We start from the raw sequence: 16,553 nt of genomic DNA on the forward strand, positions 1-16,553 counted from the left end.
CCCTGCATACGTGGGATGAAGCCTACTTGGTCATGCTGAATAACTTGATGATTTGCTGCATTCTGTTTGCCAGTATCTTATTGAGAATTTTTGGCTCGTGTTCATGAGGGAGATTGGCCTGTGATTCTCTTTTTTATTCCTTCTCTGGTTTTGGTATCAGGATAATACTTGCTCCCAGGAATGACTTTTAGAGTATTGCTTTCTTTTCAGTTTCATGAAAGAGCTTCATCATTGTAGCAAACATTGTTGATGCAATTGAAGCCATTAAAAATAACTTTCTGTGTGCAGCTTTGTATGTGTTGTGTATGTTGGATAAATTTCCAGAATAGAAGCACTGGCTAAGGAGCATGTAAACTTGTAATTTTTTGCATGTGCTTCTACTTCATTTCCACAAAGCCTCCATCAGTCCATGTTCCATCTTGTGAACGGGGGATGAAAGTGTTTCCACACACTTGTTTGGACAGTCTGATGCCAGGCTTTTTTGCATTTTGCCCATAAGATAGGTGAAAAATGGTCTCTCAGTATGGTTTTACTCTAATTTGCATTTCTCTTGTAGAGAATAAAACTGAAAATATCTTCACACATTATAGAGTCGTTCATACTTTTCCCATTGGGTTCCCTTTCTCTTGTAGTTTTTTCCTAAATATAAAGTAGCACTTTACTGTATGACTTGAAAATATTTTCCCCAGTTTATTTTGGTTTTTTAACTTTGTTTTTTTTTTTTGCCAGAAATAATTTTTTATGCTATAGAATTTAATGTTGCAGAATTTAATTTTTAAAAATGGAGTAAATGAGGAAGAGAAGGAGGCAGGCACGGGGGGATCTGAGATATTCTTCACTTACCCACCCACCTGTTTAACGATTGCTCACACTTAGGATTTGTCCCTTCTTTGTACAGTTGTGTGCCTCTTGTTTGTACAGCCTCTTGTCTGTTTTTATACAGTACACCTTGTTTATACAGTATTATAATTTTTGCTGATTGTACTGTTCATTACTGTAATTTTATGTTCTGTTATACATTACCGTATTGCATGTAAGAATTATGCAAATAAAAATAAAGTCATCACATAGAGTTTCCTTTGACCATTTCTTTGTTTTGAATACTGTACATATTGTAGATAATTCCTCACTTAACAACTCACTCACTGAACGACCTAGTTGTGGGAACTAAATTCAGTCATTAAACAAGGACTGTCTGTACTAAAGTTATCCCCTAAAAATCTCCCAGAGCTTCTTCCAATACTTCTGTAGTTCAGATTTTGTATTTAAATCTTAACTCATTTGTAATTTATTCTGGTAGAAGATGTAAGTTTGTCTTTAAGCCACATTTATAACCTACAAACATCAGCTCGCTAACACTTGGTAACTGTACTGAGCATTTATGACATGGTGAGCACTGGGTTGCAATAGCCCTAAGGGTTGGTAATATTCTCTCCTTTTGACATAAGTAAACTGAGGCTCAAAGAAGCACCAGATGAATGGCAGAATCGTGACTTGAACCCAAGTGGGTTACCTCCTTAATTAATTGCTCTACTCGCCCGTGAACTCTACTTGTACCCACCAAGACATTGCCACAGTGACCCACAGTAATTATTCACTTATGTTATTTTAATGTCACAAGTAGATGATGGGCTCCATGATTTAAGTTAGTTTGTCTTATGAATTGTCCTATGAGTTGAGTCGACTTGTCTTATGAATCTGTTTGTGATATAGCAGTCAAATTTAGAATAAGAGGTGCAATAAATACTGGTTATCTGATTGGTGGGAAGTCTCTCAAATGCTGTGTCTGTCAAAAAATAATCACAATGAATTCAGAGACAGAGGGATAGATTTAAACATCGGAAAAAGAAGAGGGATCTGAATTAATTCAAATGAATCTTATTGCCCTGATTAGAAAAGAAACTGAGCAGAATACAGTGTCAGTGGATGGCTATGTGGCTAGAAAATGGAGCATCTATATCAAATTGGCCATCATTTGCTCGCATTCCATTTGAAAATCTCTTACTTCACAGTCTCCTTCTGACTGCCCAGAAAGACTTGCACTGGGCAGGCCTGCTCAGTTAGCAGCTGCTGTCCGCCTCGAAGAAGCAAGACTGTCATTCCGTACAAGGCATAGGCTGTGTGGGTGAACTGCGCAGTTCTGGTGTGGATGGACTGGATGGCGGAAAGTGGCTTGTCTTCTCAGCTGGGTTCTGCTCAGGCTTGCACAATTTCCCTGGCATGGACACACTCTAAGCTGGAGTGCCGGGGGTTTCCTGGTGAGGTCACCCCCATCTGGGGACTTCTCCCTTACAGCCACAGGGCTCTCTAAGTGGACCCGCCTGCCAAGCTGCCTGAACTCAGTATGACTACGGTGTTGTTCTTGGGTGAGCTGTGTGTCCCAGGTCTTCAAAGTCCCACATTGCCCTTGAGATACCACTGTGACTCCTGAATACCCAGGCTACTGGGTCCTTCCTATGTGCTCGCCTGTGATCCTATGAATTATATTTTTTTATATCCCCTTTTTCCGTTGAGAGAAACCGAGACTGTGGCCTCCAAGGTCCTGGCGAACTCATGCCAAGACTCCTTTTGGTGGGTGTTAAGTCTGTCAATTAGCAGTCAGCTTGTCATTCATGAAGTCAGGTAAAATCTAAGGCTAATGGATCTTTGAAATCTCATCCATCCTTTCATTTTACAGATGAGGAAACCGAGTCCCATAAGAGAGCAAATGGTTTGTTCAATGTTTTGCACGCATCCAAATTTTACCTCAGTGCCTTAGCACTGCCACAAGTCTCTCTAAGAACATTAGCAAACAGGCAGATTGCTAACACTAGTCGCTGACTAAAGTCCCCCTACTGCCTTCCACTGGACTTGAAGAACAGGAATGTGGCAGCCACATCATGGTGCCATTCTCTGAGCTGACCTGTCGGGTACATCATCTTTCAGGGTTGCCTGGCAGAAGGAAGCAAGGGCCTGAATGGTTGATTTAGACAACTGGGGTGGGGTGGGGGTGGGGTGATCTTGGGGAACCATTTGGCTCAGATACTCTGCAGAAAACATTTCCAGGGCTTGCTGTTGCCAAAGACATGATGGGCTTCCGCTCCTGACTGAGAGCAGCATGGACGGTGAGGGAGCCTGTCACCCAGACTGTGTTTTCACTGCTCTGCAGGCCCGGAAGACCTGCGTCTCTTCCACTGTTCATGTTCCCTACCATGCCCTTGCCTGTCTTGGTTACTTTTCTCTCATTGCTGGGACAAAATACCTGACGCCCAAAATTAAGGAAAGAAAGGTTTATTTCGCTTACAGTTTGTGGAGGTTTTAGTCTGTACTTGGCAGATTACAAGGCAGAGTGACACATGGCAGATGCCTACAGCTCATGGCGGCAGAACACAGCAAAAGCAACAAGAACACAAAAGCCAGGAATAGCCTCAAGCAGCCTTTTCCTCTCCCCTTATATATGCAAACTATCCAGCCCAGGGTGGGTGTAGCTCTCATACCCATAATCAAACTCTAAAAGCCTGCCCCATGACCTCATGAGGCTTTGGGGGGACACCCAGACACAAACCATAACATTGCCCAACACAGCTCTCAGAAAGATGGACGGAGACAAGAGGCTTGTTTTCTTTGGAGCCTCCCTAAATCCAGAACACTAGGTTGAGAATTTGGTTTCCGTATGAACTTGGAGAATTCAAAAGCTTTCTAGGGACTGCCTCGAGGTTCAACCCAGTAAAGATGGCCTTGGAAACCAAGCTGGCCCTGTTAGAATACAAAGGGGTCATTCAGTTTCAGCCTCCCATGACAGTGTCCCACCCTACACCTCTCACAGAGGGCACGAGTTTGAACACTTGAAAGAACCCTACAGTACAGGAAGAGCCCCAGTTGGGCAGGTAATTCTCTGTCAGTGGGATGGATGCCTATTATCACCCCATCCTCTGCCCTCCCAGGCCCCCATGCCAGGCCCCAAGGCCCTGGGAAGTCCTCCCTGGAGCATGTGTCCATGGAGAAGGCACCACTATAGCAGGAAAGCCCTGGCACTATCTCCGAACTTCTCAGAAGGACACTAAAAAGATGCAGCAAGCTAGGCACAAGCGGAGGAGGGTGTGGGGAGGCAGAGGGAGGAGAAGGAAGTGCTTCCTTTTTTCCTTCCCTCTTTTTCTTTGTCAGCCCCAGCTAGTGGCCTTTGTAAGACTGCAGAGACAAAGACATCTCCTTCAGCTGTCACCAGCTCTCATACACACACCTTCTGGCTGTGTTTCTGTTGGTTGCTATGGAAAGGTCAGTGTGGGCTTGAGTGGAGCTGAGTGCTCCTGGGCTGGGAGATGGCATGGGGCCAGGTGTATTTTTAAAGCCACCTGGGAAAACCCATCACTACACAAAGAGCCTCCTTCACTGGTCACTATGCTGGACAAAGCAGAGTCTCGTCATTTTCTCTTTAATTCACTAGGTATTTTAAGCAAAAGTTTATTTGGGTTGTATCTGGGAATTTTGCCTTTTGATGCAATGAATTGTAAGGGAAATTATGGCCTGTTGGCATGTATAGAAACATGGCGAGATTCTGGAAATAATGTCTGGAAATGTGTGCTTATGTCACACATTACATATGAGGGATTATTCCAAGTAATGTATGTTTATAATTAGTCCACTTAATTCTCCATCTTAATCTATGAGTTAAATCCTACTTTTTAGCCCTACTATACCGATAAGGAAACTGAGGTTAGAGGAAGGTAATTGGTCCCAGGTCATAAAGATAAAGGAGACACAGGATTTGAACTCAGGCAGTGTGCCACCAGATGCCCTACGTCTAACCATTACTCCACTCTGCCTTGCAATCATCAGCAGGGTCAGAAAGCCCTGCTTTTTAATTTTAACCCTGGCACTGCATGACTTCAGGCAAGTGACTGAACCTCTCTGAATGTTAACATCCCCTTTGGTAAACTAGAGGCACTAAAGGCTACTTTTGTTGTGAAGATTAGAAATAATGTAAAGATTACAGCCAAGCGAAAGTGCTGAAAGAAACATGCTGTGAGAGTCAGCTCGAGTAAGGACTGTCCAACTAAACTGGATCAGCATAGTTCTTGGCATGGCTCAAGGGATTTACGGAAGAAACCATTGTCACCTGAACAGAATGAAAGGGAAACAAAGAAGGAAGGCTCACTTCTGTTTCTTTGGAGGAGCTGCAGTCTGCAGCTTCACCTTGGACGTTGTCTCCCGGCTTCCAGCCCAGACCTTCGGCCTCGTGACATGGACTTGCATGGGACCCTACAGTGAGCTCCAGGCCTTCAACTGGATCCTTTGGATGTCAAGCTCACAGACAGCCCTTTTGCACTCTTCCACACCTGACTCTGTGGGTGGCTATTGCAAGCTAATGTTGTAAATTCTTATATATTTGTATATCTTGCGTTAACTCTGTTTCACTAGTAAGCACTGACCGATACACACATCACCATTAGTGAAGGTTCCATGTGGCAACTGAAACCCAACTTTTCCATTGCAGCAGGGAAGAGATCCTGAGCTGTAGCAACTGCTGCCCAGGGGTGAGAATATGGCAGGAAATTCTCAAAAGCCCATGAGCGCTGGGTGTGATGACACATGCCTATAGTTCCAGCATTTCAGAGGCCGAGGCAGGAGGATTGCCAGAGTTTAAGGCCAGTCTAAGCTATATTTGAGATCCTGTCTCAATAAACAAACAAACAAATACCATTAGGGCCACAGCTGGCATCGTAAACTACCTATAGCAGATGCTGTCACTTCCTTGCCCACACCTCTCTGCATCCATCAATCCTGCCTCTGCCTCCAGCTTCCTGCCACATACCCCAGGTCCCCGTGCCCCGGAGCTCCTCGGTGGAGTGGAGTTCCGGCTACGCACAGCAGTAACGGCGCATGGACACACCCTGTCCCGCTGCCATCTCCTCTTGGCCTCACTTTTCCGCTGCCCTACTGAGGTTACCGCACAAACACACTACTTGCACCCAGACTCCTGCCTCAAGGTCTCCCTCTGGGAAGGAACCCAAGTGAGGGAAGTGTATATGCCTGCTCCTTGGATTCTGATGTCTCTTCAAGAAAGTTCGAGTGGGTCTGTTTATCTCGTAGCAAAGGTGACTTTAGCAGGCTGGAAAGTGAAACCCCCAAAATATCCAGACCTGAATTCCTGGACTCTATGAATGCTATCTTATATGGAAAAGGGGGCACTGTAGAGTGAATGAAGAAGTTTACAGTGAGATTGATGGATTTCTGACCATGTAAATTTCTGTCACGTCATCATGGCTGTGATCCAACATGGCACGGCCCAGAGATGACCATGTGTCTCTCCCAGACCAACTTCAGCCTCTGCATTACAACTTCCTGCTTCCGGGGCTGGGGATTTAGCTCAGCGACAAAAGCGCCTGCCTGGTAAGCGCAAGGTCGTGAGTTCAGTTCCCCGTACCGGAGAAAAACCAAAAAAAAACAAAAACAAAAACAAAAAAAAACAACTTCCTGCTTCCATTCCTGCGCAGCAACCAATCAGGATCCCTTAGGTCACTTAGACTGCCCCACCCCCAACCTAGCCCAATATGTTCTTTTTCCCAGCCCCACCAGAAGGTCCGTGTGTGTGTGTGTGTGTGTGTGTGTGTGTGTGTGTGTGTGTGTCTATCTGTCTGTCTGTCTGTCTGTCTCAGCAGCCTTCCCGTGCCTGGGCAATGAAGTCTCTTTTCCTTCATTTTGCCTTTTATTCACGCCAAACCTAACAGATTATGCTGGAGTAGCTGGGTGGACCCGTAATGCAATCACAGGCATCCTCCCAAGAGACAAGCAGAGATTTGAAAAGAAGATGTGACCTCCTCCTCCCCTCAAACCCGAGATGTTCCCCTCCTGGTGTGGAAGACAGCGGAAGGGACCAAGAATAAATGAATGCACAAATGCAGTTTAGAGCTAGAGAGGCAAAAGGCCTGATTCTCATTTTGGGTCCTGGCAGGGGGCTTGGCCAGCCCTTGCTAACACTTTGCTTACTACCCAGTGAAACCGATTTCAGACTTCAGACCTCTACAACTGTAAGAGAATAAGTGTGTTGTGTTAAGCCTCTCTGACGTGTTACTACAGCAGCCACAGGAAACTGGCATAGTAACTGCGAGGTGATTTAGAACACTGGTTCTAGAAATGTGGTCCACGGACCTGCAGCTCTGCTGTGCCTGAAGCTTTATGGAAATGTAGGCTCTCTGCCAGGAGCCCCTCCCTGCTGAGTCCTGCTGGGGATGGGTGCTAGGAGTCTGCATTTGAACACACCCTGCAGGGGCGTCTGAGGCTGGCTATGTAGCTCAGTGGTTAACCCTAGCTAGACCTTTGAATCACTTGAAGAACTTTAAATGTCTGTTCCCACACCCCAGAGATTCTGATTTCATTAGCCTATTGGATGCTGGGCTTTTGTAAAGCACTCCAGATGATTCTAGCAGGGCTGAGAATCCTGCTTTAGTTTGAGAAGCACTGATCTAGAACACTGACTTCCAGACTGAGCCCTGCCATGGGGCTGCTAAAGAAGGGGAAAGTAGAGGCCAAGCCAGCAGGGCTCCTAGCCCCATGACCAAAAGGTGCCCAGAGGGGGTCAAACAGAAAGGTATGGATAGGAAGTGACCATGTATAAATGGAGTTGAGTGTGGTGGAATGTGCCTATAATTCTAGACTCTGGGAAGCCAAGGCAAGAGGCCTACAAGTATAAACCTGGGCAACTTAGTCACTCAACAATACTCTGCCTCAAAATAAAAAATAAAAAAGGGCTGAGAATGTAGCACAGTGTGAATGCTCTGGGTTCAGTCTCTGGTACCACTACTCACACACACACACACACACACACACACACACATGCACAAACATATGCACAAATGTGCAGTGGACGTTCTGTGCCTTGGTTACCTTCTTCTTGCTGGAACACAATACTTGACACTCACGAGTTAAAGGAGGAAAGGTTTATTTTGGCTCAGTTTGTCAAGGTTTAAGCCCATAGTCAACTGGCTCCAAGGCAGGGTGGCTCCATGGCAGAGGGACATGGGAGCGGAGAAAGAGCTCATGGTGTAGCAGGCAGGAAGCAGGGAGGAATCGAGGGAGAAGGGATCTATATCCTTCCAGGCCACACCCACAGGACCCACCTCTTCCCACCAGGCTTCACCTCCCAACACCACACCCAGCTATAAAGCCATCAGTGGACTCACCCAGTGTCACACACCCATGGTCCAGTCACCTCCCAAAGTCCCACCTCTGAACGCATAAGGCTTTAGGGGACATCTGGATATAAACTGTAACACTCTGTGAGCTGGAGACAAGTTCTGGTATTGCATACAGTGTCACCATATCACAAGGTAGGACTGGAACCTCTAGCTTGTCTGGCCTTTCAAAAGGTTTGGTTTTTGTTTGTAAAAGAGAGATTTACAGATGTTAAATCACTCAATTTTTAAATTCAGTAAGGCAATTTAAAACTCCCTTCAGCACATCCTGCCCCTTATACTACAAAGGCCACAAAGGCGGAGGCATCTCCAGCAGGTTGGCCTGGACAAGTTCTTCTCATGGTGAGGAGAGAAGCCCCATGTGTGTGTTCAGGAGGGGGCAGTTTTTGTTCGCTCACTGCTGGAGCCAGCTTCCAGGCACGTATTTGGCGTACACGGAATGTTGCATTAATGAATCCTCACAGCCATCCTGTAAGGCCAAGACTCTCACACCCATTTGAAAGATGAGGAGCTTGGGGCTTGCTGCCGTGAAGCATCCCCCGCACCACCACACAGCTCTTTACCAAGAGAATCAGGATTCAAACCCAGGACCTGTTGTTTTTATATGGCCACACATTTGAAGAGAGCAGGTTTGGGTGCAGCCGACAGCAGTGACGTGGGGGTTTGGTGCAGGACGTCTGTGCAGAAAGCCTCCTGTCTCTCGTACCTCTTCTCTCTGTATCTGAGCTGAAGGAGCTGGGATTGCTTTATGCAGAGGCCTGGGGTGGGGTAAGGTGGGATGCCTGAGACTCCTAGAGAGCCCTCTGATTTAAGAGTCCTTTCTGATTTTATTACCCAGAGGAAATATTGGGAGCTAAATCAGAGGGGATGGCTGGCAAGTACATTACAGGACATTAAACAACAGCGGATCAATGTCAGGCCCAAATAAATGGCCCATCATCTAGTGCCAAGAACATGCATGGTCCCCAAGTGGTGGCCTGGATGGCTTCCAGGGAGCGGAGTGCGGGGCTTGGACATCAGACCACATAGAGCACACAATGGCTGATCTGGTTACATCCCACCAGCAACAGAGCACAGCACCCAGGCAGAAATCACAGCCTTCCACGTGATCGCATTCTGCAAGGCTGGATTTGGGTCTTCTCACCATCTGGCCTCTGAGACCTGGACCGCAGCATCACCTGGAGAACTCCTACCTGCCTGAGAAATATTGTACTGAAAGAGGGAAGTCACATATTCTGTGTGGACACAACGTAGGTTGGCTGACAATGCCTGAATAGGTTTGTGAATTGGGATTACCACGGGATCAGGGCACTCCCCAAATACTCTAGTGCGCCCAGCAGTTTAAATTCATCTCACTAGAGCATTCTTTAGATTCTTTTAGTTTATATCTTTAGTCCCTATTAAAATGCAAGTATCACTGGAGGAAAGATAAATGCCTTGATAAGTCATGTGCACTTATTATAAAGCAATATTTAATCTTCTGCTAGAGCTTTGCGCATTGACATCCCGAGGAGAAGGTAGCAGGGAAGGGACAATAAAGAATTCACCGAGCGTCCAGAAGATATGAATGTGTGCTGCAGGACTTTAACACCCAATATCACTGTAAGCACATCTGGCCCATATTGGTAAAAGCCCCAGACTTAAAGTCAAGAAGCAGGATCCCAGCAGATTCCACAGCTCTCTCACAAACCAGCTGTGACCTTGGGCAAATTGCTTAACTTCTCTGACCTGTTTCCTCATCTGATAAGTGAGCATGATGTCACACCCATCCCAGGGATGCTGTGAGAATTCATACACTGAACTGTGTAGAAGAAGATCTGCCCTTCCTTAAACATTATCATCTTAGGGTCAGGGCTTCACACTCTGGAAGCTAAAGCTGCTGAGTTCACCTCTGTGAGTGCACACTGGGCTAAGACTATTCACAGACCCACGAATGAGCCCAGCCAGGGCCACTCAAACCCAGGCTCCATCAGCTGACCTTTAGCTGACCCACAAACACATGAACTTCAATAATAAGCCACTGTTTTAAGCCACTGAGTGTTAGGTGGTTCGTTACCTGGTAAGTGGCTAAGACCATAAACCAAATTTAGGACCCTTGACATTTTCAATAGTTGCTATGTGCAACAGAAATAATTCTAAGATATATCTTACACTTATATTTTAAGCAAAATAAAATGAACACACCAATATTCACTGGACCATTCACCATCATATTAATGAAAATCATTTAATGTGCTGTAAGAGAGTGAGGCCTTCAATGACTATACACAGATAATTCCTATTTACTGTTCTTTATGAAATCTCAGAATCCTGCCCGAGTTTTTCAAATCACTTCTCTTGCAATCAGTCTTAGCAGCGGCCTTCTGTCACTGTGATCAAGAGGTCCTCCCTTCCCAATGCATTGTGCACTACGCTCCACACTTGGACAAACCTGCTCTTGAAGCCTGTTAGAATGGCATGCAAAGTAAGAGTTCATAGGCTTACAGGAAGAGTCTGAGACGGTTTTCTGAATGTTAAGAGCATGCGCCTCAGTGCTGGGATTCCTATCACTGATTCTGCCCTCTGTAATGCTCTCTGCTCCCTCCCTAGCTCTCCTCTGGGACCCAGCAGTGGGAGTTGCCAGGTAATGCACACTGATGCAGAGAGCGGGTGTTGTGTCCTCCAGCATGGCTGGAATACAATCTCCCCTGGAGAGAAGAAAGGGGTGGCTCACCTTGAAGGGGGTTATAACCTACAGGCCTGTGAGAGCGCTTCTCCCATCACAGCCGTTCCCTGGGGCAGGCAGGATGTATGCGCCTACAGACCACGGATTCCTCCAGAGCAGAGGCCAAACCTCCTGACTCCTTGTCCCCTGAAGCACTCAGCACAGTGCCAGGCATCCAGCAGATGCTCATGAAGGTACAGTGGGTAGAATGAAGAGATATTCCTGGTGACTTTATTTCAGTGTATACACAATTTGTCTTCTTTAAAATAAGAATCTGTAAGTTTCTGAATGTAGACTATTTCAAACCAAACTGCTAGAAAATATTTTAAAGGGATTAAACTCATCCTGTATGAAAAGACAGTTCCATCTCAAGGCCTAACTTTATTTTTGAACTCTGTTCTAGTGAAGCCATGGTGATTAAGTAAAAGAGACAAAGCCACGTGACACTACAGGAGAAAATAGATATTTTTGCTAAACTGGGTATTCACCTAGTGATTCCCCCTTGGCCTACCCCATTGTTTGACCGAGTGTCTGAGGATCCCCTCATTCCCACCCAGAAGATCCAGACTTAGCAATTCATCAGGAAGTGCCTGTGGGTATCTGGCTAGGTGGGTTGGTTATAGCACATCCCCACCTTTCCCTGCACTCTCGACCCTGTGCCCCACAGGACGCCTCCTCATGGTCCACAGCGAGGGGCCCCATGCCTCTCACTTCTGGTCAGGTTTGGCCAGCAGGAGGCACTGTCAACAGATGGATGGGACAGGAGGAGGAGGAGGTCAGGGTATTTCTTCTCCACTTCCACCTCCCTTGGGTCCCTCCACTACCAACCCTCCTGCTTGCTATCTCCTTCTCCAAGGCTCCAACTCTCCCAGGGAGCCATCTCCCTTTTTTCTTTTCCTACCTTTTCAAGCACAGGATGGTAAAAGCTTCCGGAAGTTGCTAATCTCTAGGTGCCTCAGTCTTGCTTGCTTGTTCCCTTTACCCCACCCACGTCCCTGAAAGTTCTCCTTTCATTCAGGTCTTTTCATCCGAACCTCCTGAGGGGCAACTTTTCACTCTAGCATTCTGACGAGCACAACTGCAAAACCCCTTCCCTAGGAGATGTCTACACTGGGTCAGGGTCTTTTCAGGGCAAATTCAAGGAAAATCAGAGATTCTTTTCTCTCTAGCTTTGAGAACTCCTTGGGCACTTTGGCTCTATTTAGATCAAATAATACAACATATTGGTGAACTCCAACCTATAGATGAGAAAAAAAATGTTTTTGTATTGGGGATTGAACCCAAGGATGCTGTACCACTGAGGTACTTCTCTAACCTTTTCTTGGAAGAAAATGTTGAATTTTGTCCAGGCTAACTTCAAATTTGAGATTCTCCTGCATTCTGCATTGAGATTCTTCTGCATTGAGATTCTCCTGAGTAACTGGGATCACAGGCATGTGCCACCATACTTGGCTGAGAAAACTTTTTAGTTTTTCATTCACCAGATAACTAAGGAACACCTATTATGTGCCAGGCACTGCTCTGATCCTGGGAAACAGAAAACGTACAAGATAGACCCAGTCCCTGCCCATATGGCGCTTATAGTACATCATCTTCTGTCTCCAGGGAGTCAGAGAGCCCGTCAGAGGCAGGAAGAACCAGAAGACTGAGTTTCCTTAGTTCCCAAGGCTGAAGTACTCAGCAGATTAGCAAAGGACTCTATGACCCAAACAAGATGAAGAACCATTACATCAGATCAGATGAAGTACCAATCTTCCCTTTTGAATAAAAGAATAACGACCCACCCAGTCCCAAAAGCAGTTTGGCACTCTCCGCTTGAATCCGTGAGGGGCGTGTTGTCACATACCTAGTGACACCCCCACTCACCTTTCCTGTCCACCCCCACCCCCACGCTCCCCACAGAGCCTCTCGCCTCTGTCCTTCTCTCCTCACACTTTTATAATTAGCCTCACACTGGTCTCTCTGTTACTCCCTCGGGACTCATGGCCACTGGCAGCATCCCTTGCCGGGGAGCTGTTTTTATGAATGGACGGCAGTAGGCACTGGGTTCAGAGATGCTGCCTTTCTGCTGGCGTTTCTGGCTTCCCTGTGTCTCACAGGCAAAGACAGTGAAACTTCAGGCTCAGCTGAGGTACCTAGGAGATTCGTGCTGGGCGGCATGACGGATACAGAGAGCAGGGCAGCTGAGGTGAACTGGGGGAGGGAGACAGGGAGGGGTCAAGCAGCAAGGCCCGGGGTCTGCCTGCCTCCCTCACGCCCTCTGAAGACATTTGAGTTTCCTTAGAAAGGTTTAAAGAAGCCATAACAGTAACCCAATACTTCCCCTGCTCCAGGTCAGGCAGGACAAGGGTAACGGTCTGATGCCCTCAGAAAAGGTTGTCAGGCTGGCAGACCCAGCCCTTCTCGTCGCCCACCCCACAATCACAGACGCGGGCAGCTCTGGCCATGCCATCCCTCTGCAGCCCCTCCGCTTCTGCCAGGAAAGACCCCGTCCTCCGAGAACCCGCAGATGCCTTGTCAAGGCTGAAGGGACACCTCGTTCAGGAAGGAGCGCAACAGGAGGGTAAATAGGGCTGGAGACCCTCGAAGCCCAGCCCCGAGGCTGCAAGGGCCCCCGGCCTCCGCCACAGTCAGCTGGATACGCTTTCCCTTTGCCAGACTGTCCTGGCCAGAGCTGGGGTGGAGGCGTGTTTACTTGGCCACACCACCCTTGGGTCAAGCCCCCTCCAGGGAGGTCAGAGATATATTTATAGAAGCATCTGGGGTTCACTTCCCTTTCACTTGAAACCACCTATCTCTTTTAAGTTCCTGCAAATTTCTGACTACAATGAAATCATGCAGCAAATGGGGAGAAGGGACAGGCAAGGCAGAAGCAATATTTTAGAGTCTTTCGAGTAGAACCATTCAAACAAGGACAAGGGGGGCTTCTGAGAGGTGCTCTGGTGACAGGAAGCAGTTCGGGTGGCCTCTCTCTCCCAGTCTCCCTCCACCGAGGGAGCACAGCAGAAATATCAGGGCATGTCGCAAAACAGCTTCTTTCCTCCCGCTGTCCCCTGACAGAAGGCAGAGAGGAAAGCTGTGATCACCACTTACCTGCTGAGATTGGGAGGACGCTGTTGATAAAAGTCGGCTGAGACAAGACAGAGCAGAAGAAAAGCTGGAGGTAAATTCCCAGAGCCATCGGATTCAGGACAACCATGCTGGCCCGATCTGGCAAGTGTCCGTTAGGGAGGCCCGGCTGCCTCGGAGCCTCGCGCTCTCTGCTCTGTCTCCACTGCTGTCTGTGCTCTCCCTCTCCCTCCCCGGTGCTTCCCTCCCTCTCTCATGCCTTTGCCCAGAAAGAATGCCAACCATTTCCCATGAAACCTCCTTCGTACTACACAGGGTTATATTTATCTGAAGCACTGGATCAAATGCCCACATTAAAATGAAGATGTCAGAATTTTCTTTTTTGGATACTGAGGTAAGTGGCTGTTGAAGCGGTGATGAAAAAGCACCCGAGTCTCAAGTGTTCACTAGAAGCTGTCCTCAAAAGCAGACGGAACTGCTGACTGATTACCTGCCGTCCTCTACCTGTCTGGACCTGAAGCGTCCCACGGCAGCACAGAGCGAGCTCTCTCGAATCAAGCAGGGCTCTGTGGAGCCAATCCTCTCGGCCCGTGGCACTTTTACCCACTGGGTGACATATGTAAAGTTGACCGTGGACTTCTTTCTTTCATCATCCAATAAAAGAAGGAGGGGTTTATATTTCCAAACAACTTTCCTTATGAAAAAAATTTGCTTTCCCTAGAAGCTCTGTGTGTGTGTGTGTGTGTGTGTGTGTGTTACTGAGGATTGAACCAAGGGACACCCTAACAGTGAGCTACACCCCTAGACCTTTTTCAGTTTTTAGTTTGAGACAAGGTCTTGCTAAATGGCCCAGGTCAGCCTCAAACTTGTTATCCTCCTGCCTCAGACACCTGAGTAGCTGGGATTACCACATCTGACCAGAAGCTGCAGACTTTAATCCTATGCAAAGCAAATGTACATGAAATCAGTAAATGGATAGATAAGTGAATAATTATCAAATTTTAGCATCACTAGCCTGACTTTTGACTGGGTAAAATTCTTCAAATAAAATTTATTATATCCTTAAATGAATATCCTTTATGAGTTTATAAAACTGATGCTAGAGATCTTTTCATTACTAAAACGATTAAATAATAGTCCACAGAGTTGCTCAGGCTGCCTTAACTTATATAACATATTCCCAAAGCGGTTAGTCTCTGGCCCCAGGACTGGGTTTAACTCAGCTTTGAGTGGCAGTGGACAAATTGCTTAACCTCTCTAAGCCTCAATTTTCTTATTTAACAAAACAGAGACCATATTGCCTTTCCAGGGTTACAGGAAAGGTTAAATGAGGTAACGTGAGATGAATCATACATGAATTAGAACTTGGAAGTGGAGATAGCACAAAGGAAGCCAAAGGAGCTATGGTGGATGGGATGCAAAGATGGCCACAAAAACCTTCATATCGCCATAGGTGCATGCCACCTTTCCCATCAAAAAGTGGTGTCTAAGGGGCTGGGGATTTAGCTCAGCAGCACAGTGCCTACCTGGCAAGCTCAAGGTCATGAGTTCGATTCCTGGTACTGGAAGAAAAAAACCCAAAAAAGCGGCATCTATTCCCACTTCTTCAACTCTGGGCAGACCTGCGATTGCTTTGGCCAACATTATGTGGCTGAAGGGATGGGGTGTCATTTCTAGCCCTAGATCTTAAAAGGCCTGGAAGCTTCAGCTCTTGTCTTCTCTTGAAACCAGCTGCCATATAAAACAAAATTTAGACCATTGAAGAGGCCACACAAAGAGGGAGGCCACCAGCCCCTTGCTGTTCTGACCTTCCCTGATAAGGCACTAGCATGCTGGGTGATCACGTAACCCTCTCAGCTCTCCAGGTGATGGCGGCTACAGGCGTGACCCCTGAATCCAGATGCAGAGCTTCTCAGTTACAGTTTAGATTGCAGAATCATAAAGCAATAAAATGACTACTGTTTGAAACCATTAAGTATTAGGGTAATTTGTTATGCAGCAATAGATAACTAATACAGAGTTGATAAAAAGAAAGCTTGAAGAATATACTTGCGCTACGTTCAAGATATACGAGACAGCTGAAAGGCCATGTGCCTTATTTAGCTGCTCCCAAAGTGTTTAGCAGAAGAAGCTGTGATTATGGGCCACATCCAGCCAGAACAGTCGTGGGCTCTCGGAGCCAACATCCCCACCTGTGAGTTTTTGCTGGCTTGGAGAAGATACAGTCTACCTGGGAGAAAAGTAATTCTTGAGTAATTTGCCGTCTGAAGCCAAATTCTCAGCATACAGCTCAGATTCCCTCTCCGCACATCCTGCATGGTTTTTTTTCCTTTTCTCAGCAAAGGTTTCCACTAATTGTGCACTTGGCACAAATCAGTCAATACGTTCCACCTGCGACATCTTCCAGTGTTGTTTTTGAACTTTTAAGCCTCCTGGAGCCAAGCATGGTGCCACACATCTGTAATCCCAGCACTTGGGAGGCTGAGGCAGGAAAATTGCCATGAGCTTGAGGTAGGCTATATAGTGAATACAAGGCCAGTCTAGACTACATAGACAGACTTTGTCTCAAAACCAACAGCAAAAAACCAACCCTCCTCATGTTGCTACTT

General features: G+C 46.7%; 1 protein-coding gene across 2 annotated transcripts in view; it reads right to left on the minus strand.

The window, feature by feature from the left end:
* Positions 1-14,161, minus strand: part of Colq (collagen-like tail subunit (single strand of homotrimer) of asymmetric acetylcholinesterase) — a 62,749-nt gene extending 48,588 nt beyond the window's left edge. For both annotated transcript variants that reach the window (XM_005387306.2, XM_013515712.1), the window contains exon 1: positions 13,969-14,161. In XM_005387306.2, the coding sequence (XP_005387363.1) occupies positions 13,969-14,074 (106 nt within the window). In that variant the 5' untranslated portion in view covers positions 14,075-14,161. The remainder of the gene's footprint in view (positions 1-13,968) is intronic.
* Between the last annotated feature and the right edge of the window lie 2,392 nt (positions 14,162-16,553).

Source organism: Chinchilla lanigera, unplaced genomic scaffold (genome assembly GCF_000276665.1).
Source record: "Chinchilla lanigera isolate Chin_1 unplaced genomic scaffold, ChiLan1.0 scaffold00029, whole genome shotgun sequence".
NCBI classification, from domain to species: domain Eukaryota; kingdom Metazoa; phylum Chordata; class Mammalia; order Rodentia; family Chinchillidae; genus Chinchilla; species Chinchilla lanigera.